This window comes from Acomys minous (genome assembly GCF_964271855.1).
Source record: "Acomys minous genome assembly, chromosome: 4".
Lineage (NCBI taxonomy): Eukaryota > Metazoa > Chordata > Mammalia > Rodentia > Muridae > Acomys > Acomys minous.
In genome coordinates, this window is record NC_140486.1 from 50,392,095 (window position 1) to 50,418,952 (window position 26,858).

The 26,858-nt window shown below is 39.8% G+C and overlaps 1 protein-coding gene across 1 annotated transcript in view; it reads right to left on the reverse strand.

Annotated features, from left to right (window-relative positions):
* Positions 1-26,858, reverse strand: part of CTNNA1 (catenin alpha 1) — a 121,817-nt gene that overhangs the window by 52,672 nt on the left and 42,287 nt on the right. The window contains exons 5-7 of the mRNA XM_084780047.1: positions 26,683-26,802; positions 22,471-22,740; positions 19,829-20,032 (exon numbers count right to left, since the gene is read on the reverse strand). Of these exons, the coding sequence (XP_084636173.1) occupies positions 19,829-20,032; positions 22,471-22,740; positions 26,683-26,802 (594 nt within the window). The remainder of the gene's footprint in view (positions 1-19,828; positions 20,033-22,470; positions 22,741-26,682; positions 26,803-26,858) is intronic.

Here is a 26,858-nt window from a genome sequence, read left to right on the forward strand (position 1 = left end):
ACATATGCCATTATTCCCCTTTTTAGTGAACAGTACTTACAGAGAATACAGAAAACTATGTCACTGTAACACACACACACACACACACACACACACACACACAGAGAAGTGAAGTGAAAATGATGGAAATTTAATGGCATTTTCCCTATTAGAAAGCCCTAATGGGCCAATCAATTGTGCTCTTATCATCCTCTATCCTATTTTGAGATGCCTACATAAGTTCTGTAGTTTAGTCAACGGCAGTCTGAGAAGTTTACCCAACTGTTCTTTCCTCTTCCTGCCCTACAACAGTTTTTTCTTTGGTAATGCCTGGCAGGCCACTCATTCAGCATTTCATTCTGTCTTTCCTTACTTAAGAACTTTCTATTTTAACTTGGTGGGGGATGGGGGTGTGGAGAGCACATACACACATTTGTAAATCTAAGGAGGTAGAGAGTAGGGATGCAAACTGATTAAATCAAAAACACAATTCATGTCAAAGAGAAAGCCTCTACTTAGCTCACTTCCTGTCAGTTTATTTTATATGGCCCCGCCCCCAGCATCTCTATTTTAATCTCGTACTGGCTGCTTATACTGGATGAGATCACCATCGACTTGAATATACACATACCATGTACATGTGTGTGATCGCATTCAATATCTCCAACCAGTACTTGTATAAGTATAAATAATGTGCAGACAAATTCTGCCAATATAGACAGAAAAAAATTAAATAGTAAAATTATTTACAGGCCAGTCTAATAAGATGTCTCAAGATCTGTGCATCCATTCACACACACACACACACACACACACACACACACAACAAAAACAAACAAACAAAAACTATTTACATGTACAAACTCTTACAAATGCGATACAAAAGAATTATGAAAGGAAGATCTATCACACAGAAAGAAGGACTGTAAAAACATCACTAAAACAGCTATAACTAGGCTGCTTTTTCTACCCATCAGGTCAAAGAATTTTGATCCAAAACAATTAAAATGGTCTAATGTGAAAAGAACTTTAAAAAAAAAAAACCTAAGTATTCAAAGTAAGGCAATTAATTACTACCTTGTATTCAACCATGACATTTTTCAAGGGAATCTATATTTGGAATATGTCAATTTATATGGAACTCATTTAAATGTGACAATTCCTTCCTAGAAACACCAAGCTTAAAAGTCCTTTTTTCTTTTACAAAAAGATATATATAAAAGCAATAGCCTCACATAAACTTTTAATCTACTTCCATGATTATATAATGTTAAATCATTATAATAAATCTCCCTCTCTCCCTCTCATACAGACACTTTCCAAATACCTTCTGGTTCTTGTGATTTAACTATGTAAGATTTAAATGTGTACATACAAGTCATCTAAGATGAGAAACATGCCTTTTTTTTTTTCTTGGTTTTTATTTTTTGTTTTTGTGTTTCAAGACAGGGTTTCTCTGTGTAGCTTTGGCTGTCCTGAACTCGCTTTGTAGACCAGGCTGGCCTTGAACTCACAACGATCCACCTGCCTCTGCCTCCCGAGTGCTGGGATTAAAGGCATGTGCCACCACTGCCCAGAACTCCATTGCCCATAAAACAAAAAGCAAACAAGAATGCATGAAAACAAAAGTTCAACATGACTGTTAAAATCTACCAACAAAAAATGGGAGAAAGCCAGGCAGTGATGGCTCACATCTTTATTCCCAGCACTTTCGAGGCAGAGGTGGGCAGATCTCTGTGAATTCAAGGCCAATCTAGTCTACAGTGGATTCCAAAAACAAAAACAGAAAAACAAAGTGAGTACTAGGACAGCTAGGACTACCCAGAAATCCTGTCCAGAGAGAGAGAGAGAGAGAGAGAGAGAGAGAGAGAGAGAGAGAGAGAGACATGAGCTACTACAAGTATGTGACAGAAGGAGAAAGACCACATGGCACATAAGCAAAATTAAACAAAATATATACTCAAACAATTAACACCTACTATTAGGGAGAGAAAGGAAGGAAGATAATGAAAAGGCTCAGCATGTTATGTAAACTAGATCTATGTAAAAGTTTTGTGCATAATTTAAAAAAAAAAAAAAAGACAGGATTTCTCTGTGTAGCCTGGCTGTCCTGGACTCACTTTGTAGAACTCAAGCAATCAGCCTGCCTCTGCCTCTCTGAGTTCTGGGATTACAGGTGTGCACCACCGTGCCCAGCATGTATAAAAACTTTTAAGAGGCAAACTACATTTGTCTCTGTATGACTTTTATCTTTATTGAACAGCTGTATTTATTAGGGTTACACTTAATTTCTTATTTAAAAAGAAATACAGGCTACATAAGAAGAACCTATGGTTCAAATATAATACTCCTGGATCTCACTGGACCTCAGAATCGGGGGTGGGGCTCAGAAAAGGAAAGTTTGCTGACAGTGGAAAATAAGACACAGAATAGAAAGAGGCTAGAACCGCTGTTCTGGAACATTGCTCACGGAAGAAGTAAAATACATCCTTCAGCTAAGCCTGGATGCAGAAAGGTCAAAACGCTACCCTGTAATCTTCCACGCAGAGCTTACCTTCGCGGGGCACACTGGGACACCTTGACAAGGACTGAAGCCGTCCACACCACTCAAGTACTCACTGCTTTAATGGCAGGCATAACAGAAGCCTCCCAATCTGGGTCCAGAACTATGACAACACTAATCAGGATTCCCAGGCTAACTGGATTGACACATACTGAGTGTCTCCCTGACTCTCGGTTCCCCTCTGTGGTGCAGTCACAAGTCACAGGCCAAGTAGAATCCGCTGGGTGTGAAGTCAAGGATTCCAGAAGACTGATGGCCAGAAATCAGACATCGCAGTGCTCAGCACGGCAGAAGAACAAGGTCCCCAAATAGAGACTGAAGGAGGCTGGCTAGAATGTAGCTCAGTGGTTGAGCATTTCGGCTGGCACATAGAAGGCCTTGGTTCGCTGTGTAGTCTCCCCTATCTCCTAGTTAGTTACCTATGCCATGTTTCATAATAAAACACATTGTGTGAAATTGTCCTAAATCTCAACTTCCTGGACATCAATGGTGAGACTATTCTGCATGTTTTTTATGCTGATACAAGCTGGTGCATGGCAGAAAGTGTCTTCTGTTGACATATTTTTCTTTCTCCTTAGAGCACAGCATCTTATTATGTATTCAGTGCTCTGCCTACTTGTACACCTGCAGGCCAGAAAAGGACATCAGACCACATTATAGATGGTTGTGAGCCAACATGTGGTTGCTGGTAATTGAACTCGGGACCTCTGGAAGAGCAGCCAGTGCTTTTAACCTCTAAGCCATCTCTCCAGCCATGCATCTAATTTCTATCATCACATCTTTAGTAGCCCTTAAACAACTCTTTACAACTCTTTTTGCAAAGTTGGAGCTGCAATTCTATTAGATGCCGTCACTGCCACCGCTCACAAAGTAGGACTTATTAGACAGGAATGGGGTCTTATTTGTGTTACAATGATGGTGTAATAACAGCAACCAAAAATTAAAGAATAAATCTGTGTACAAGAACAAGGGTTAGGAGTTAAAGACTATAGCAGATGAGCAAGCAAACTGATAAAGACAGTACTAAAAAGATAAAGGTTCCAAAGCTGCTAAAATGAATAAAGACTTTCAACAACCTAGGATGACAAGAGGATAATAAATTGATAAAGTGTAAAAATACCTGAGACCTCAAGAAAAGCATCTGAAAGAATATACTAAATGCCTAGCAGCCGTAAAGATAACACTAATATGGATTATTTTTTTATTTAAATATTATTGGTTAAAAGAAATATCACTATTACATAGAACAATCAAATCACCTAGCTAAGGCCACTCAATATGACATGACTGAAAAAACAAGTCAGATGTGAAACAAGAGAAAAATGGTGAAACAGCTTGTTGTGTTAAGTAAGGAGCAATAAACTGTTGCCACAACAGGAAGTGGGGTATGGGGCTAAATATCTAGCACAGAAGCAGACAAGCAAAGAGATGAGAATTAGCTTCCTTGGGAGAAGGAAACAGGTTTTAGACAAGAAGAGGGGGTGGGGCAGAGTAAAATGTAGTGCCCTAAAAGCAAAGTAAACAGGAAAACAGTTCTTCAAATTATAATAATCCTGGTTTACAGTCAATGACTTGTTTTAAGGCTAGAAGATATTTAAAAAACAAAAAAAGATGTTTAGAACTGGGTGTGGTGCTGCCTGTGTGCAATTCCTGCACTTGAGACTACATGGGAGGAGGCAAGCTTGACTACACAGCGAAGTCATGTCCCAATAAATGTGCAAACAGAAAAACCTAGGCGCAGCTCAAGGAAATAATATTTTCCTCTTAAAAAACACTTATAGATTAACGTATATAAATGTTCACACAGTTTACTATATCTACATAAAATAGTTCTGGAAGACACAAGAAACAAAATAAGGGTGTGGGGAGACTGACAGCTAGCTAAACTATAAAAGAGGTAAGAAAAGAATTCTGTTTACATAGTCTTTTATACTCTTTACATTTTGGAACATATAAATTAATGTCAATCTTAAGAGTAAGGTTTTCCCAGGATATGGTAGTACACACCTTTAATCCCAGCAGTTAGGAGGCAAAGGCAGGCCAATCTCTGAGTTTGAGGCCATTGTGGTCTACAGAGCAAGTTCCAGGGCAGCCAAAGCTGTTATACAGAGAAACCCTGGCTCAAAAAACCAAAAATAAGGTAGGTTTTCTTTTTTAGTGTTTTTTTTTCAGGGCCAATAATATGGTTTAGTGAGTAAAGGTGCTTACTGCCAAGCCTACCAACCCAAATCTGATCTCCTTAGAGCTCTTATGGTAGAAGGGGAAACCAACAATTGTAACACATACACACTAGATAAATGTCATTTAATTTTTTAATTAAAAATGCTTTACCAAGTATAAAGAAATGACATGGGATGTGTGTATTCCTTTAATCCTGGAGGCAAAGACAGGTAGGTGTGTCTCTGCAAGTTCTAGGCCACCCAGAGCTATAGAGAGACTTTGTCTGACAGATAAATGGAGAGATGGTAGAGATAACACAATAAAAACCTCTGTTAAGAACTGAGATCTTTACACCTGGCAAGCATTCAGGGAGGCGGGGCAAGCGCATCTCTGAATTCGAAGCCAGCCTGATCTACAGAGTCCAGGACAGCCAAGGCTACATAGAGAAACCCTGTCTTGAAAAAACAAAAACAAAACAACAAAAACAAAAACCCTAAAACTAAAACAAACAAAAACCCCAAAACCAGAAAACGAGATCTTTGTCAAATGTGAACTGTGCGCCATTATTCTTAGTTTTGGGCATTGTCCACAGATAACACCTCTCAGCAATGGCTCACATTTCAAACGCAGAGAGTGATGGCAGCAGCCAGGCCACAGCCTCACTTCAAAGTCAGCCCGCCTAGACTATACAGGCTTTCTCTTAATAAGAACCGTCCTCTCAGTCTTTTGAAAGGCCTTTGAGAGAAAGACCCATTATAACATGAAAGGGGAAAAGGCCTTATAGACTTCACACTGCCTGTCCCACGTCTTATTTTAGTAACATATAGACAATGTTTAAACTTACATGTGGCTAATTACTCAACTAGCTATTGAGAACCTCAAACAAGGAGCTAGAGGGCTTTCTTAATCAGAAAGGAAAGCTTGATCATAATAGCTTTCCCACTAGCTTTAGATTTTTCTTAAATAGAGAACAAATACAATGTATAAAAATGAGTAAGAAAAGAAGCATATATAGTGTTCAAATAGCAAGTCTATTTCAAATTCAATCATCAAATAAATCGAAAAGGAGCAGAAATGAATAATGAAGAGATTTTTATACAGAGAAGCCTATTCAAAACTCAATTCAGAGAATGAACATTGATGATCAGTCTCGCTTCACTATGCCAGATAATTCAGAATTAACTATGGAGTATGCCAGACTCCAGCAAAATGTACATTTCAACAGTAAGGAGAACATAATATGAATCTGGGAACAAGGCCACCAACTTCACTGAAGATAACGGGGCAAATAAAATAAGTTCTGCAACAGTCAGTGGGGACATACAGAAATGAATATAGTCTTTAGCCATTATTACCAGGGTCCACATAATGACCACGGCTGGAAGCACTGAGAAGGAAGTGGATCATGAGAATAAGCTCTTTTACCAATGGAACGTTAAATGCAATTACCTAACAAACCCCTTAGAAACTTACGTTTAAAAACAAAAAGAGGACTCAACGCTTGAATCATTCGGTTATAAAGCAAATGATCACTTTCAGCAATCACAGGAATGTTATAAGGAGCGGCCCTGCCCATGGTGCAGCTTTCCAGCCTCATGACCGCTCTGTGTGCGTGGGTGCGATCATCATGCCCAGCACCCAGGGGTAGCAGATACTTGGGCAAGTTTAGGTAACTTTTCATACTTATGTATCTGTCAAGTGTCAGAATGAAGACTCTCCACAGACAATTCCTACAATAATATTATGCACACGTATTAGGTAAACAAGTCATTCAAATATTCCTGAAAACAGTTTCAAAATAAGAATGTGTTTATCCCACAAAGTCAACCGATCTCATTGAGACAAAAATGGAAAATTTTCCATGTAATTTCTTAGAATTCTCTACCCTTCTACTGAGAGAGAGAGAGAGAGAGAGAGAGAGAGAGAGAGAGAGAGAGACGCAGATGTCAAGAGTTGGTTTTATCCTTCTACTCTGGGGGTTGCAGGGACCAAACTCAGACCCTCAGCTTGGTGGCAAGACCTTTCTGTGACTGGGCTATCACCAAGCTCACCAGATTTATCTGGAGAAGCACACCAAAGAGAGACACCCACCAGCCTGCAAAGGCTTTGGCATATTCAGGTTTTACCCTCAGCTCCTTGGTCCTATGTGAGGAAATGCCAGTGGTACACACCCTAAGAAGCAGCAACGCAGAAATGGAGCCCCCCGGGATCCTTTTACAGCTCACTGGGACTTGCTTAGGGGCAGCAATGATACATGTTGTCACAGGGTGTCAACTGAGACGCTCTCCTCAAAATAAGCTTTGTAAGAACTTGTTAGCACAAATCTCCGCCAAAACTGATGTTACTTTCTACCACAACAGTAAAAATACCACCAAGCTTCTTTCAAAAGAAAGAAGGAAAGAAATAAATCCAATAAAGCAACAATGAAGAGGCATTATACTTGACTTTTTCAGCCAATACCTTGACTAAGAAATTATGGCAACACAATACAAGTATGTGTGAAAATGACATATTCAGCATATTTTGTATGCTGAGTAAAAATGTTAAGTAAAAAATACTCTTTAAAAATTATGACAGATTAAAGAAACATCAGTTTCTCTCTACTTGCAGAAAAGGCTGTAGAGTTATTGTAAAATGCCCTTTCGTGCAGGGCAGTGGTGGTGCACATCTTTAATCCCAGGATGTGGGAGGCAGAGAGCCAGGAGATTTCTGCAAGTTTGAGGACAGCCAGGACTACACAGAGAAACCCTGCCTCAAAAATCAAAAAAAAAAAAAAAAATCAAAAAAATCTCTTCATATGATCATATGAACTTGTTTTAGGAGCCTATAAAATTTTGGTCAGGCTGCAAACATTCACAAATCAATGCATTGAATCCTAGCAATATGTAGTTATGGTTACTATGACCTGCTGTTAGCAGCTATTCTTTTTATACTTATATAACATATAAAAATGTCTGTAACTTATAAATATATTTACATTATGTACAGAGTATCTTTTTTTTTTATTAATTTATTCTTCTTACATTTCAATGGTTATTCCACCCCTTGTATCCTCCCATTCTTCCCTCCCTCCCATTTTCCCCTTATTCCCCTCCCCTATGACTGTGACTGAGGGGAATTACCTCCCCCTGTAGATGTTCATAGGGTGTCAAGTCTCTTCTTGGTAACCTGCTGTCCTTCCTCTGAGTGCCACCAGGCCTCCCCATCCAGGGGACGTGGTCAAATATGGGGCACTAGAGTTCGTGAGAAAGTCAGTCCCTACGCTCCACTCAGCTGTGGAGACTGTCCTGTCCATTGGCTGGATCTGGGTAGGGGTTTAAAGTTTACAGCCTGTATTTGTCCTTGGTTGGTGCCTTACATAGAGTATCTTAAGGCTTGGTTTCTACTTATTCTTGCCAGCGTCTACAACAGAAATGAACAAACTCATGTGACAGTTTCAGGGTCACTAAATGCTGCAAAGGAAGCCGCCAATCCTAACCAATGTGTCATCAAAGAAGCCCCCCGCAAAAAGAAGGGGTTCCCTCTTTGGGTTTAGCAAGGTTGGCAGATGGCAGTTTCGGTCTGCTAGACAGCACCAAACCTTATTGAACTGTACCAGACTGGGGCGTCTCACAGATAAAGACCAGACAAGGCCTGTATAGCTAGCTGAACATGCAGGCTGCACCCAGATGAGACGAGAGAGTAAACCCACACCTCTGCTGTACACTTTTGTGTTTTGTTTTGTTGAGACAGGGTTTTTCTGTGTATCCTTGGCTGTCCTGGAACTCATTTTAAAGGCGAGGCTGGCATCAACCTCACACCTATCTGCCAGCCTTTGCCTCCCAAATGCTGGGATTAAAGGCATGTGCCACCATGCTGGGCTGCCGCCACGCCTGCCTGACTACAGGCTCTTTACAAGGCCTTCAGGTTCTACCAGTATCTCAATCCAAATCTGCAGACTCACTCTTTGGCCTCTCTAAAATCTAGATATGTGGTTAACACAATAAAGGTGAATATATGCACAACTTTCTACTAAGAACCTAACATTTAAAAATATGGCCGGACGTGGTGGAGCACACCTTTAATCCCAGGACTCTGGAGGCAGAGGCAGGCAGAGATATATCTCTGTAAATTTGAGGCCAGCCTGGTCTACAAAGAGATTTCCAGGAAAGCCAGGGCTATTACATAGAAATACCCTGCCTCGAAAAGCAACACGATCCAAACAAACAAAAAATGGTAATTGGATCTAAGAGATGGCTCAACAGGTAAAAGCATGTGGTATACAAGCCTAGAAACATGAATCCTGGAACCTACAAAAAAGAAAATCAATGCTACAAAGTTGACCTCTAACCTCTGTATGTATGCAGCCATATGCAAAATCCTAATTTTTATACAATATAAAATATTCTAAAGGCAAACAATTTGCATTTTACAAATCCACGTTTGTTTCACAAAGGAAACAAAACATAAATGAAAATTAGCCTGTCTTCTACTTCTCAGTTCATGGATTTCTGTTCTGCTCTTGTTCTTTTGTTTTTTCAGGACAGGGCAGCCCTAGCTATCCTGGAACTCACTCTGCAGATGAGACTGGCCTGAAACTCAAGAGATCTGCCTGCCTCTCAGGGTACACCACCACCATCTATCTACCCAGGAACTTTTAAAAACATACTTATTTATGTATTAGTGTATATATCTGTATACATCAGTGTGGGTGTGGCGGCCAGAGAGTAACTTCTGAAAACCAAATCAGGTCTTCAGGCTTCGCAGCAGGCACCTTTACCTGCTGAGCAATCTTGAAGTATTTTTGTCCTGTTATGAACAGTTTTTGATTCAGCAACCTTTAACTCAACATTTGTGTAATTTAAGTAAAATAGCTACCCCAAACTGTAGGCTATTACTGTACTCAAAACAAAGTCAGACCAACATTGCACACACTATACCCTTTAGACACTACCCATAAATCTATCTGTAATTATAGACATTGGTAATGTCCAAGTAGAAAAATCATTCTCTACTTTTCACAGGATAGACAAACTGCCCAAATTTCTATAGAAATACCATTTAGTCATCACACCAGACAGGACTCAAACTCATAGGCTACCACTTCCAGCTTTGATACCTTTTCATATAATATTAAAACTTAGTTTTTCACACATATAAACAAACCATTTCTTCAGATCTACCAACAACTAAATAAAAACACATTAAAGTCTAAACTATCTACTATCCCCCCCACCCCCTGTAAAAAAATCTACATAACAACAAATATCTGCCCTTTTGTTTTAGTTTTTTGAGATAAGAGTCTCATAGCTTTGCCTGGCCTGGAACTCAACGTGTAAACCAGGCTGGCATCAAACTCTCAGAGATCTGCCTGCCTCTAGGTATGTGTCACCATGCCTGACCCAAGTATCTATTTTTAGATTTTTAAAATTTTTTATATGCATGTATATGTGCAAGGGAGGGGGATGCTGGCGCGTGCGTGTGCGCGCACACACGCAGTCTGAAAGCAAGAGAAGATTGCTGGGTGTTTTCCTCCATTACTCTGCACCTTATTTTTTTAGACAGGGTCTCTCACTGAACCTAAATTTCACCATTTCAGCTAAACTGGCTGGCCAGTAAGGTCCCAGGATCTAGTCTCCATATTCCAGTGCTGGGATTACAGGCAGAATATGGCCATGTTTAACTTTCACACAAGTGCAGAGATCTAAAGTCAAGCTTGTAAAGCCAAGTGCTCTTATCCACAAAGCTATGTCTGACACCCCCCCATAATGAACTTTATTCTGTTGCATGTGCCTTTCTTGGATTTAGAAAAGTAGAAACAGGCTCCAAGTCCAACGGCAGTGATGTTAACAGGGTATTAAAGAATGTTAGGCACTCTCTTCCTTCGCCCACATTAAATACACACACCCTAAAACTGTTGATTCACCGGATTCTTGGTAGCCAAAAAAAAGTAGACTAGCTTAGTGTTTGACATTTCCTTTTGGCAGTCATTAGTCCCTAATGTGTCACTGTCTAGAGGATAAATGAAATTGTTTCCTTCATTTCTACTTCTGCCACTCATTTTCTTGGACCTCAGAAAATGCATTAAAGACTAAATCTACCCTAGAAGAAAGCTGACAATCTAAGATTTTATAATATAACAGCAATGATCAAAACCTTTGTCTCTCCAACCCTTACTGGAGTCTGAGTCAGACCTGGCTTCATACATAGTACCTTCTACAGAGAGGCGAATGAAAGAAAGAGGAAAAACAACCCCACGGGGATTTACTGAAGTCTCTTGTTTGCTGGTGAGCTATTCAATAGCACAGGAAAAGGAAGTTTTGCTTGTAAAGTAAGTTTTTATTCCCACTAATCCAAATAGCTGCTGTTACTTGTTAACTAATTAAGCCCTGATAATTCCTGATTCTATCTCCTATTATTCTCTCCTCTCTTCCAATACCAGCCCTTCCTTCCTTCCTTCCTGTGTGTTTCTTACTTAGAATAAACAGATCTACACTTGGCCAGTGCTTTAGAATGGCGATGTGCTTCACAGCCTCTGTTGTACTAATATCTGCTTTAGCCAGAGTTCGTCATTCTTTGTTTTGTACCCCAAAATGAGCACTGAAAAGGAAAAGGTAGATGAGTAAAGTTATAGACAGGATACTATCAAGTAAGATTCCCTTTAACTTTGGACGTCACCAAAGCAAAGACTCTGAAATCATGTAGAATAGAACAGAAATGAGTCTGGAACGCAGCTGAGTAGCAGTGTGCTTGTCTAGCCTGAGTGGAGATTTTTGGTTCAATCCCAACACCTCCATCAGATACCCCCAAAATGCTTAAAGTGCCTAAAATTGCAAGAACTTCTCAATTAAAAACAAAAACAATAAAACAAAAAACAAAAACCTTTTAAGATACAAGCTGACCCAAACAACAACAGTAAAAATACCACATTCACTATAATTTACTAAATTTCATTCAAATCTAGAGCCATAATGAAAACCATAACCAATAAATTATTATAGTCAAATAAACACGCTGTCTTGCTATACATGATAGATCTTTTAAAAATATGACTAAGGCAGGGGCTGGAGAGATGGCTCAGGTTAAGAGCACTGGCTGTTCTTCCAGAGGCCCTAAGTTCAACTCCCAGCAACCACATGTTGGCTCACAACCATCTATAATGAGATCTGGTGCCCTCTTTTGGTATGCAGGAAGACGGTGTACTCATATACATAAAATAAATATAGAAATAAATCTTTTTTTTTTTTTTAAAATATATGACTAAGGCTGCATGTGGCAGGGAGGCCATGGCAGCACATGCCCTGTGATCCCAGCACTTAAAAAGTGGAGACAGAAGATCAGGAGTTCAAGGTCAGCCTTGGTGCCTGGGAAGAGGAGTGGGGAGGGATGAGGAAGACTTGGTATCTTTCTCATTCATACTACTGCTCACCAATACCTCTTGTGACCTGACTGTGCTCTACTATTTTCTTCCTTTCCTTTCCACTGATAACTGAAATATCATCTTATTATTTACATACAAATCCTAGAAGAAATACCTGAAACACCTCAGGTACTATCAAGTCCAACAAAAGGAATAGGGAGCTAAGTGGGATAAAATAAAAACAGCTGGTGGTTGCAGGAAGAAAATATGCCAAGGACTGTATCCTTAAACATCTACTGCAGTGGCCCTGGGTCACAATAATGGTAAGTAACACCTTTTTCTTAACTTTTCCCAAACATCTCTTGGTCAGGGTTTCTACTGCTTTGATGAAACATCATAACCAAAAGCAACATGGAGAGGAAAGGGTTTGTTTCGGCTTACATGTCCAATTTTTCACCAGCTTTTTTCCCCTCCCCATCTTCCACTCCCTTTATAGCCTGGTACTCACTATATAAACCAGGCTGGACTCAATCTCAGAGATCCATCTGCCTCTGCCTCCCAAATTCTGAGATTAAATGTAACTCAAAGCAGCGAAAAGTGACTCCAACCATGAATTCAGTGTTAAAGTATAATTGGGGGGGGGGGGGGGAAAGGTCATGGCATGCATTATACTTCACTGACTAACAGAAACTGAAATAATCACAAAACCAGAAATTAGAATATGTGTAACTATAAAACTATAGCAAAAAGCTAATTGTTCCAACACATCTGCAAATAAAACTTGCAAGACAACTTACTGGCCAGATGTTACCTTAGCATAAAGCAAACTTAAAGAAAACATTTTCTAAATCATCCCACTATAAAACGGCCTTACCATTTTTTGAGAATGACCAAACAGAGACATTCTTTGTTTCAATACGGCAAATGTCCCACTTTTCATTCAATAAATTAGCCACCTAGCGATTGACAAGTAGTACTCGTCAGCAACCATCGGAGGTGACAACAGACATCCCAAAAATCAACAACAACAAACAAATAAACAAGGGCATACACTCAGAGAAGAAAAGTATTATACTCTGCAAACTTTTGCTCTTCTAATTTTATAGTATGGCAAAGATATGTCAACTAAAAAGGCAATTTTCACTACAACAGGCCTGAAGTCGGAGCTGGGAACGCCCTGACAGACAAGGCCCTGTGTGCCCTGGGAAGGACAACTCTGAAGCTGTGCTCACAGAAGGACTGGAACCACCTGTTAGCATGTAAATAGGCATCTACCTCTAAGTAACTGTATTTTGGGAGCAGGAAGAGGGAGATGGCACCTAAAGCAAAAAGAACAGACACTATATGGCTAGCTTGAGCTCTGGCAAAAACATCCATCCCAGCTCCTGAAAGAGCACTTGGAAGACAGGAGAATCAGAAGTTCAAGGTTCAAGGTCATCTTTTTCTACATCAAACCCTGTTTAAGAAAATAAAACCATAATCTTAACAAGTATTTACTACCTTAAGCCCTCTAAGACACCTCCCTATTCAAAACAAATTTTTCATGAACGAATAAAAAGATACTAGTATAAAAAGTTATCATTGATATGTGCATAGTATGTATTGTATCCAGGCTGACTGAGAACGTACCAGGTCCCTGAAGTGGGCCTCAAACGTGACCCTCTTGTCTCCATCTCCAGGGTGCTGGGATACCAAGTGTGAGACACGATAACCAACAAGATTTTAGTTTTAGGTGTTTGCCATATATGGGCATTATGGATAAAATAAATACGTAGCCTCCCCAAACCATAAGTTTGTTATATGCAAACAATCACATTATTTTAAATAAATCAATAGCAATATACAACAGCTTTGCCCAAAGCTAAAGCTATCTTGCACCAAAATGAACGAGAAAGAACACAGGTTCAGACCCAAAGGATACATCTAAAATACAACTCCTACACCTAAGGGTCACTGTAGAGCAGGGGTCAGAAAGAGTGTTAAGAACCAGAGGAATAGGAAGTTTGCTGTGAGACTGTGTCTCCTAGGGAATGTCAGAAGATACACCCTTAAAGTCACACCAACACGACAGCCTAAACATAAGTGAACAGAGAACAACAGGCATGCTAAGCCGGACGGGAGAGAGGCCACAAAGCTTCCATCCACAAAGACTACAGGCAGCTAAGGAACTCTCAAGACCTGGAGACGAGTCTTACCCAGTTGGTTATCCAATACTAAACGGTCAACCATAAAGACATACACACAAGTAGTACTAACTAGACTGAGCAGGTTGTACTTACGTATTTAGAAACACACACACACACACACACACACACACACACACACTGGGGGGGGGGCTAAAGTGATTCTTCATGGGGGAAAAAAACTGCAAAGCTGAGAAAGGATTGAGATCCAAACTGAGTGCTTCCCCCTTGCTATCTATAATACAAAGTGAATATTAACTGCATTATAAATTCGTGCATTCCACACCAAACTAGTGGCAAATCAAATTAAAATGTTCTGCCTGATATATTAGCATAATGAAGCCTCTTCAATATATGTCTAGTTCAATTCAAAAAATGGCCAGTTACTGTGTTCTTTTGAGATCTTTTAAAGATCTTTTTTAAAAATTATTATGTATACAGTGCTCTGCCTGCATGTACACCTGCAGGCCAGAAGAGGGCATCAGATTACATTATAGACGGCTGCTGGGAATTGAACTCAGGACCTCAGGAAGAGCAGTCAGTGCCCTTAACCTCTGAACCATCTCTCCAGTCCCCGAAATCTTAGAACTTCTATGCTTAATGCTTTAGAACAAAGACAAAGAAGGGCTAGAGAGTTTGGAGCTCAGCAGTTTAGAATACTCGTTGCTCTTGCAGAGGATCTGGGACAACGCCAGTTCCAGGAGATCTTGCTGACTCCACAGGTACCAGGGACACAGGTGGTACAAAGAAATACATGCAGGCACAACGCTCAGATATATAAACTGTGTGTGTGTGTGTGTGTGTGTGTGTGTGTGTGTGTGCGCGCGCGCGCGCGCACTAAAAATGAACGGTAGAATATTTAGAAATATGTGTGGTTTATGTTTCTGACTTGCATATTATTTCTATTGCATAATCCTAATTGAATAACCAAGCAGCTAAGGTGGGTAAATGTACAGAATGGTACAGTAATCCATGCATAATAGCCATTATAACTGTTTTCCTACGCTTAGAACTGTACTTTTAGGTTACAGGTCTGTATTAGGCTAAAGATGGTAAGGGTATCTTTATTTGTATCTGTGTTTGCCTGCCTGCCTGCCTCTCCTCTTCCTCCTCTTCTTGTGTTTTTAGTTATTATATATATTACATAAAATATCACCTGTCAGATTTCTAGTACTCTATTGCTATATGATGAATGGCTAACACAAGAAGAAACACAGACCTAGAGCTATGGAAGTTCACAACATAAAGCTTTATTCTCACAAGTTTACAAGCCCTCACTCCAGGCATATATGACCAAACACTGTTGAGTAAGACAAAACCAAATGGATTTCATTTCAAAAATTAAGTGTCCTTTATGTCCCAAACATTCATTATGGTAAACGAACCCGACATCAAACTGTAAATCTTACTTAAGCAAATATAGTACCAAGCACTAAGGCTTAAAAAACTATTTTTTTCCCTTTGAAACAGGGTTTTACTATATAGCCTAAACACAGCTCAAACTCAGTCCTATCAGCCCCCTGAGTGATGGGGTTGATTACAAGCATGCACAGCCAGCTTAATTAATTTCAATTCACTTACTTTGAAACTCTCAAAGATTATGACACTCATCCAAAGCTGTTTTTCTTTTTCTAGAACCTCCAAACCCAGCACAACTTAAGGCTGATAGACGAGAAGCAAAATACATTGAACCACAGTCACCAGATTTCATTTCAAAGTAACTGGGCAGACAACTGGAAAGCCACAATGATCCACTCCTTGCAATTGCTAGAAAGTTTTCTTATGAAAGAGCCAATGTTAATTCTTTTCTGTTTTGTGTGTACATGTATGAGTTCTGCCTGCGTGTTCATCTGTATACCACGTGTACACCAGGTGTCCTCAGAATCCAGAAGGGGGGATCAGATATTCGGGAACTAGAGTTACAAATGGTCGTTAGCCACCACAGTGACCTTGGGTGCTCAGCAAGAGCAGTCCCTTATCAAATGAGCCACTTCTACAGGTCCCAATTCCTACAAAATCGTTCTGTACCTCTAATGACATCCTCATCAATTCTATGGAGAGAACCTGTCTGTCTCAAAAAGGAGGAATCAGAGTCTTATACCTCCTCTTACATGATGCTCAAAACATTGCTCTGCATGTGACATATATTAACACAGAACTGGCCAGTTAAATCCTTGTTATCGGGGGTTGAAATGCTTCCAGATATTTCACAGCAAAAGCCTTATGATTCGTTAGGCCTTTTTCCCATTCTTCTAATTTGTTCCACTGCCTTCCTTTTTTTATCTTTACTATATTCATTCCTTATTTTTGTAAATGTTTTCTTGGTTTTTTAATTTAATTTTTTTTTTTTTTACTTTACTTATCTATTCATGTATACTTATCTACTCATGCTTTATCTGCATGCCAGTATAGATGGTTGTGAGCTACCATGTAGTTGCTGGGAATTGAACTCAGCACCTCTGGAAGACACTGCTCTTAAACACTGAGCCATCTCTCCAGCCACCTAATTCCTTATTTTTATAAAGATTTTTTTGAGGTAAGGTCTTACTATGTAGCCCTAACTGACCTGGAACTGACCTGGAGATCCACCTGCCTCTTCCACCCAAGTGCCAGGATTAAAGAAAGATGCATGCCACCACCTCACCTCACCTCATCTTTTATTTTATTTTATTTTATTGTTAGTTTTGGGTATATTTTACGTCTCTGTATGCGGGTTTGTGTGTGAGGGTGCGATGCCATCAGAATTGAGAAGAAGGCATCCAACTGGAGTTACAGGCAGGTCCTCTAAAGAATAGGAAACACTCTTAACCATGGGACCTTCTCCTCAACCCTAACTCCATTAATTTCGAGACAAGGTCTCACTGTGTATCCCTGGCTAGCCTGGAATTCAGGGAAATCCTGTGGGTGTGTGGGCCATCACTCCTGGATTTCTATTAATTCTAGGCAAGACTGGGCCTTTTCTTGTTACATTAATTGATGAAAAGAAATACATAAGAAGTTTTATCTTCAGAAGAAATATACTCAAGGATCATTCCCAATCTGAATCTCAAGAAAAGCTCTTTCATACTACAATACTTCAATTTCCACCTAAACATCAAGTATTATCCTAAGAGTGCTACATTATAGTCTCAGCATATATTCAGTATAAATGTTCAATATATTCTCCTACATCCATAACATGAAGAGAAAATACTACTACTTGCACTTTCACCCAAGAGAGAAGTCGGATCACTCATGACCAGGGTGACAGGGTGGAGAGTCTGAGCAACGCCATAATTCAAGGGCTGTTTTGTAGACTGTTCAGAAAGCTCTATATGATTATTATCCTTCTATTGCAATATATTCAAAGTGGGTCACCAGTCACAACCACACTAAACACGTGTACGTGGCCTTCAGCTCTACGCACAACAGCAGATGGCCCATACACCCATTCTGCTTCATGTTCCTGCATTAGCATCCACTGTTCAACCTACATACTTTCATGTTTTTAATGTTTAAGCACAGCCAAACATTTTAATGCATCCCGTATTTCTACCGTGACTTACCAACCATTTTCTGCATGGGCTGTTTTTTGTTTGTTGGTTGGTTGGTTGGTTGGTTCTTTCTAGACAGGGTTTCTCTGTGAAGCCTTGGCTGTCCTGGACTTGCTTTGTAGACCAGGCCAGCCTTGAACTCATAAGGATCTGCCTGCCTCTGCCTCCCAGAGTGCTAGGGTTACAGGTACGCCACCACGCCCAGCACGATCAACCATTTTCTATTTAACTCAGCTTCCAATTTCCTTTTTCTTAGGTAGACCACCTACACTCAAACCATGGCAGTGACAAAATGACATGTCTCACTAGCTTCACAATGTGGTTGAATAAGGGAAAACCAGAAAGGCACGCATCTTCACCCTAGCAACACCATCCTGGCTCACATTTCCCTTTCATTTATAAAGGCACGTGAGTGAACAAAGCAAGATGTGCAGCAAAGAACATATGAGAAAAACACAAAACAAAACAATGTCCAATATCTTATTTGGGAAAGTATTAATTATATAAGTAAAACACAAAATGAAACCACTAGAAATAACTAATTTGTTTCATCACTTCTCCCTTTAAAAGATTTCATTTTCAAAAATATTAAAGTGTATGAATAGTTAATGAAACCGTCTTCTATTGTACACAGCAGCCTTATCTTCACTACATCAAGCGCTCAAGGATGAGGTCTCTCACACGCAGCACACCACAGCCAAAGGTTCAGATCTACTGCTATTTACACAAAGCATGGGACAGTCAGCCTAGTGTTAGAGCACAGGCAATACTTCAAAATACTTTTATTTATTTATTCCTTCCCCTAGAAGAGCAAAATACAGCCAGGTGTGATAGTACATGCCTTTAAATTAATGCCAGCACTCGGGAGGCAGAGGCAGGGCAAGTCTTTCTGAGCTGAGACCAGTTTGGTCTACAAAGAGACTCCAGGACAGCTAGGGCTACACAGAGAAACCCAGTCTTGAAAAACCCAAGGAACAGCAAAAGACGGGGTGTACAAGCTAAACTATAGTAAACTTATGCTAAAGCTACATGATTGAAATGGCAAAAGCATAAAAGAAGGAGAAGGAAGGGCACATAAAGACAAGAACCAAAATAAAAAGACAGAAAAACCAAAAGTTACAGTATTTTCTATGGTTAAAAAAAGGCAAATGTTACCAGGGAGTAGTCACACGCCTTTAATCCCAGCACTTTGGAAGCAAAGGCAGGTGGATCTCTGTGAGTTTGGGACCAGCCTGGTCTACAAAGTGAGTCCAGGTTACACAGAGAAATCCTGTCTCAACCCCTGCCCCCCCAAAAACCAGCAAACATCAAATTTTATAATATTACTTTCTTTTTGGTGTGCATTTTCTTCTGCACATGTGCATGATGTGCATGTGTGTGTGGAGGCCTCTAGTACTAGTTTTCCTCAGTAGTTCTCCATATTATCTTTTTAGACAGGTCTCTTACTGAGCTGAGAGTGCACAAATTGGCTACACTGGCTGGCCAGAAATAAAAGACCTAAGTATCAGGCTGGAGAGATGGCTCAGAGGTTAAGAGCACTGACTCTGCTCTTCTAGAGGTCCTGAGTTCAATTCCCAGCAACCACATGGTGACTCACAGCCATCTATAATGAGATCTGGTGCCCTCTTCTGGCATACATGCAGGCAGAGCACTGTATATATAATAAATAAATCTTTAAAAAAAAAAAAAAAGACCCAGGTATCCTCCTCCCTCCACCTCCCAGTTCTAGATTATAGGTAAGCACCATATTGCCTAGCTTTTTTTAGAAGGGTGCTAAGGACCCGATTCAATTCACCATGCTTGTATGGCAAGCTGAGCCATCTACCCAGCACCACATGCAAATAAAGCACTAGATAGATAAATAGATAGATAGATAGATAGATAGATAGATAGATAGATAGATAGATAGATAAAGCACGATAGATAGATAGATAGATAGATAAAGCACGATAGATAGATAGATAGATAGATAGATAGATAGATAGACAGACAGGCAGGCAGGCAGGCAGGCAGGCAACCATCAGTCATTTAAAAAAAAAAACCTCAGCCAAAGGGAGGTTCTGACACTCACATTGCCCATGTACTCTGAGAGCAGGTCCTGTAGAGCCTGGCGGACAGCATTGCATTCAGCCACAATGCGCTCGCGCCGGTCATCGCGTGTGCAGGAGGAGTCAGCCATCAGGGCAGCTCCACTAATAATGCTTTCCAGGCGCTCCTCCAGTGAAGGCCTAAAGCGTTCCTCGCTGAAGCTCAAGGGGTCCACAATGATTTGTTTCTAAAGAAAAAGTGTTACTGAAGTTAATACTCATTTTTGTTCCCTCAGTTATTCAAAAGTTGAGTTAAGTATTGATCAGGAATATCAAGATGTAATCCCAAGAGCTAAAAAGCATTATTACCAAAGGCCATCCCTGTCAGTGATCACTACTTAAAGAGGGCACTATTAACCAAACAGCCTAAACGCAAACACAATGTATCGGGTACACACTTTTCCTCAACATCTAAAGGTCAGCCTGTATAATATTGGTTATTAAAATTATCAAATGACAATTGTAAGGAAAATAAGAACTCTATGCATAGTATATAACCACTACAAGACAGATCTGTTTGACCATAAACAATTTAAACAACTAAAGTACTGACTTTTGTTCCTGAGGAAATGCATTTATAATGAACTAATAATCAATTATACAAATACCCATTAAATACAACTGACCTTCAGACCAATAAATGTCTATATAAATATGTAAATATCTTGGCTTTAATTTTTAGTTTCCTTCCCTTTTTTTTTTTTTTTTTTTTTAATTTTATTTTTGGTTTTTCGAGACAGGGTCTCTCTGTGTTAGCCTTGGCCGTCCTGGACTCACTTTGTAGACCAGGCTGGCCTCGAACTCACAGCGATCCGCCCGCCTCTGCCTCCCGAGTGCTGGGATTAAAGGTGGGCGCCACCACACCCGGCTAGTTTCCTTCCTTAATTTCAGCATTTCAGCTTAAATGCTGGGTTTTTTTTTCTGCCAAAACCTTGGTATTTTTCAGTAAGTAAACATTTCTCTCTTTCCAAAAAACCTTCAAATTTGAAAGTGATCGTGTAACCTTCAGTTAATTATTAGACTAAATTTTACCTAACAATTTTTCTTGCTAAGTGGTTATTACAGGATTTCTCTGATCAAAGTTGAATCCAGCGCTGGAGATATAGCTCATCAGCAGAGAGAGCACTGGCCTACCCATGTGTGTGGCCTGCTTTCAATCTCCATCACTGCCAGTACTTGGGGAGGAGACAACCAAATACCGGCCATTCTGGACAAACACAAAGTGCATTCATTTCTGGACAGCATAAATAAAGAACAAGGAGCCGTAGGTTTTAATACTATTACATAATATAATGTAGAGATCAGTTAGGACAGCCCTTCATCTTATAAATGAAGAAACTGTGATCCTAAAACAGTGGGTGTTCTAATCTACATGCTCCTTAGTACCTTGAAAAGACAGATACCTAATGTTACCAAATCTGAAGCAGAAGAACACAGTAGCACCGATACTTACAAGATGTATCCTAACGACCATAAGGGCTATTTATGTTTAACTCTATGGGATAAGAACTAGATTCCAAGTACAGTGGTAATTTGCCTAGCATTGACAAGTCCTTGAGTTTAATTTTCTACAATACAAAAAATAAAATAAAACAAAACTCCCAGGTAAAAACTCAACGTCAATACCATGGTCTTTAGACAAAGCACCACCTTCTCTTTCCATGCTTTATGAAAAGGCCTGAATCAGTGCATATCAGCAAGAACCAATTACCCAAGCTCACGCACAAGGAAGATTGGGGGAGGGGTGGTGAAAACAAAATACATTTCATCATTTGATGCCAATCTTCAAAACATTATGAAAGATGATAGCTACCTATAACTGTTTTCTCCAACAACTGGCTTAAAATAAAGCTAGTCACGATGGCACATGGGGAGGCTGAGGCAGGCTACATAACCAGTTTCAAAAACAAAAACAAAAACTGAAACCACTTCCATCTACTGGAGGCCATGACTCACTTTGGGCTAAAATTAAAAACAAAGCCCAACACACTAAGTAATATGAGGAAAAAGTACAACAGACACATATCATATACACGGAGATCTAGGGCACCATCTACAAAAGCATTATAATAAAAAATTAATTTTAAAAAACTGCTTCAAGGTTGCTAAATGTTTGTGTCCATGGTTCAAAGCAAATCACAGAAAACAGAAATCTATCAAGGCCATCAGGTAAGATTAAGATGGCAACAGTATGATTTGTCTGCATCTCTCATTAGACCATGAGTTCCCTAGAGACAAAGCCTACACACACTTTGCTTCTATACCTAACACAGATGCACATTTGCCAGATGGTCAACATCCTGGTTGGAATGAACCAGACTCAGAGTCCCAATAAGAAGCATATTAAAAAGGAAAAAGAACCACACGAGGAAACATATGTTATATAAAAAAATCCTAAAGTTTAAGCACAGTAGGGGAGGGAAGAGGTGGGGGAGAGGGGCAGAATGCTTTAAGCCAAGTTACAATAAAGTAAACTTATGACTCATAACAATTTCTTTCCACTTAGATTACAAATTTAATTGGAAAATGGGCTTTCATCACAAGCCTTGATCATATTTCCCCCAGGAACCAGTTATCTTTTGGCAGTTGGTGAAGAGCCCAAAGTTTCCTCCCAAATATAACTTACGTCAAAGTTGTTGAGAGCATATGCCAGCTCTCCACCGCCGCCGCCCTGGTGCTGGGAGGCATCGTCTGATGCAGTAGCCTGGGCTGCATTAGAAATGCCTGTGACGGCCTGCTGTAGCTGCTTGTATATCAAGTCCCGGTTGGCCTTGTAGGCTGCAACATCAGGGTGCTGCAGGCACGCCTGCGACGCAGTATAGAGGATTGGAACATTTTTCTGCAGGATTCCTCTAGCTGCAGCCATCTGATCACGATGGCCCACATCTTTCAGTTCCTAATAAATAAATAAATTAATTAATTAATTAATTAATTCAAGCATTGTTTATAAGGATTCTATTCATATCAAGACACATCTGCATTAACCTAGCCTGAAAGGTGCTCACAAAGGAGGTTACACGGCTGAGTTAAGGTGAAGCTCAGCGATTATCAATCTCCTGGCCTGCTCTCCCTGGCCACTTACTGTGTCCTTACTGTAAACTGTACTCACTTTCTCTTTCTGCAAAACAGGGATAGTACTGCAGCTCCTTTAGCACTTGGAGGAATAAAAACGGGATAACGCATACAAAGCACCTCGCACTAAGTACTAAATAAGGCATAAAAGTCACAACATAAAACTGCTTAACAACAGCTAGGTGTGGGCACACGCCTTTAATCCCAGCACTTGGGAGGCAGAGACAGGCAGATCTGGATCTCTGTGAGTTCGAGGCCAGCATAGTCTACAAAGCAGGCTAGGACAGCTAGGACTACAAGAGAAACCCTGTCTTGAAAAGCAAAAAAACAGCTGCTTAACGTCTACACAGAGAAACCCTGTTTCAAAAAGCCAGGGAGGAAAACAAACAAACAAAAAGCTTAGCATCTTGATTAGGCACAAATAACTAGAACAGATATACGCACCTACTCCAAGCAAACAGGAAGTCCATACAGACATATTTAAATGTAATAACATTAGAATTTAAGTTACCTTAGTTCATTAGAAGAATTTTATGAAATTTGGAACACAACACTATATGTGCATTAAATGCTCCAAATCAACTAGATAAGTATGTGACCAGCTACTCTCATAAGTGCACAGCACCTCCTCCCCCCTTTTCCTACCCCAAAGATCATTCTGGATTATAAAACTATATTCTTCACACAAAGTAGGATCAATCAGTTCACTGACCATTAAGTCACAAAGTGGAGGCTCATGTGCGCCATGGTTGCAATTCATGATTAAAACAGTCTATCAATGTGGTCTTAAGTGAAAGCATCCTTTTCCGTTTTTTCTACCTCATAATTGCAAGAGTATGAAGCTCTTGGCATTACTCTAACTAACGACATCTAGGACACTAAATGGGATGGATGTGCTAATTAACGAGGACACACAGACAGAAAGGAAGCACTTAAAGACGTACGAATCTTTGATAAACATGGATCACTACAGGAGAAATGTACCCTAAACTCTAAATCTGCTCCAACGGTATTTTACATGTGAACATGTTTTCAGTATTATGTCACTGAATATGAGAATACAGATTTAAATGTTTTTTAAGATTAGCATTAGCCAGGCTTGGTGAAGCATGCCTTTAATCCTAGCACTTGGGAGGCAGAGGATCTCTGTAAGTTCGAAGCCAGCCTGGTCTACAAAGTGAGTTCAGGACAGGCAGGGCTACACAGAGAAACCCTGTCTCAAAGGGAGGGAAAAGGAATAGTATTGTATGTATAAACTGTAAGAGATTATGTGTGTGTGTGTGTGTGTGTGTGTGTGTGTGTATGTATGTATGTATGTTTTTTCAAGCAGTCTTTCTCTGTGTAGCCCTAGCTGTCCTGGACTCACTTTGTAGACCAGACTGGCCTTGAACTCACAGAGATCCGCCTGCCTCTGTCTCCCTGAGTGCTGGGATTACAAGTGTGCGCCACTGTGCCCAGCTCAAGAATATTTAAATAATATAAAGTCAAGTACTCAAAGGATGACTTGGCTATATTTAATGGCTCTCTTTCATATAATTTATTTAAATTTGATCTTATGTGCACTTGTGGGAGGGTGTCAGATCCCCTGGAACTGAATTACAAACAGTCATGAGCGCCAATGTGGCTGCTGGGAATTGAACGCAGGTCCTCCGGAAAAGCAGCCAGTGCTCTTAACTGCTGAGCCATAATCTCTCCAGGCCCCTAGATGACTTCTTAATTAAACATTAGAAAATCCAACCGGTTTCTTTCTCTCTGAGTGGGATTACAGGCATGCACTACAGGGCCCAGCTCCTGTGGGCATTTTCAAAATATTCTGCCTTTACCACAATGCCAAGACCTCTTAAGCCTTGTAGGGGCCATGTCTGCCTTTAAGTACAAAGGCTGTGCAGATATTCACGATCCCTTGAATGAGGAGCCAACATCTCATTTTCCTAAGCCACTAACTAGACTAATATAAGAAACTTCCACTTTGCCAAAGACTGCTTTAAGCTAAATATTCAGAAATATCCTGTGGCTTTAGGAATTGGTGATCATTTCAAGAATCAAACACAATAGGCACTGTGGCTAGTCATGATGCTCGAATAATTAGAACATATTTTCTATGTGAGCTTTTTCTCAACAAACTCTCATTTGCCAAGCATTAGGGATAAATTTAACTCTGTGATGAGAATAACAAGTCTCATTTATCCTAGCTGCTGAAGGGTTTTACTTTCCCTCTTTAGAGCCATTTTGACATTGCACAAAGAAACAAGATCTTTGTTAAAAGACAGGAAAAGGATACTACTACTGGTATATTATGAATAAATCAATAAAATTATTTCTTTTAAACTATAGTGCTGATTAATAATCCAACTTTCAATGAAAAGCAAGCTATAAAGCAACATAACAAAATTACTCATAAAATAATTCTGTGTGTCAGATTAAGTGTCATGATTTCTTGACTTCACCAATCTGGTTAAAGTTCAAGCAGACTAAGGACAAGCAGAAAAACATACAGAGGAAAACCTACTTTTCATCAATCTGACTTATCCATCTCATACATTTTTGACCAAGAAATAAAAGCTAACTTCTAAGTAATCTAATTCTACTAAAAAGACTAGAAATCTAAGGGAAATTTCTTCTCACTTCCCTCTTAACAATATAGTACTGCAGCCATAGATACGTTTGATCAGATATTTTGGATAGAAAAAGACTATACCTAGTACTTGATAAAACCCAACCAATGCAGATTTTAACAAATAAAACACCAACTGTACCACTGCCAGAACAGCAGTAGAGTTTTTCAGAAAATAATAGAGTATACAAACAAGCTAAGGAATATGTTTCTCAAAAAGCTTTCTACGTATTAATAGATGGCATTTTTGTTTGTTTGTTTGTTTGTTTTATTTTGTTTTTGAGACAGAGGTTCTCTCTCTGTGGCCTTGGCTGTCCTGGAACTCCTCTGTACACCAAGCTGGCCTTGCGCTCAGAGATCCGCCTGCTTCTGCCTCCCAAGTTCTAGATTAAAGGTATGCGTCACCACCACCCAGCCAATAGATGACATTTTAACATCAAAATACTATGTTGAGGAGCCATAGCTGACAGTGAGGCAAGGGTGGTGCTTTTTACAAAACTGCAAAGGCCCAACCTTACCTGTCATCACCTTTACTTTTGCTATGGTATTAATGTACCCAACCCCCATATTTTTATGTTAGAAACAATGCCCCAAAATCACATCCGTATCTGAAGGGGCCTTTGAGAAGTAAACAGAAATTAAATACTTTATGAAAAGCGTAACCCTGCGGTGACACTAGTGCCTTTGCAAGGCAAGGAAGAGAACTGAGCAGTCTTGACAAAGGATGTCCTCTGCCTGCTTACAATGTAGTAGGAAAGGCCTTCTCAGACGCTACATGGATGGATACTGGCACATTGCTCTTGGACATCCCAAACCTCCAGAACCATGAGCTAAACAAAAATGTAAAGCTGAAAGAATTAAGCAAACAACACTTAAGGATGTGGCTAATTGCAGAACACCTGCCAACATCCTAGGTTCAATCTCAGCATGGGAGACGATAGGCCTATTAAGCATGACCTGTGACAACCCAAGAAAAATGGGAGCATGTGTCACTCAAAATCTCAACAGGAAAAAGGCAATATACTGAGTAAGTAAAATGATGCCTGATTTATATAGTGAGTTCCAGACCAGCCAGGGCTTCACATTAAGACCTTTTCTCAACAAAGAAGTAAGTGAACAATATTATAAAACGTCTACAAATCATACTTGTACCTGTTGCCTTTTTGCTGCCATTATATTCAGCTTATCCACTTCTGGTTTCAGAGATTTGTACTGTATACCTAAGTCTTGCTCGTTGCCAGCATTCCTCAGTTTCAATATACCATCTTCCACCTAAAAAAACACAACCCCAAAGAGCAAAAACTAAAAAAGACAAATCTATAGATAAA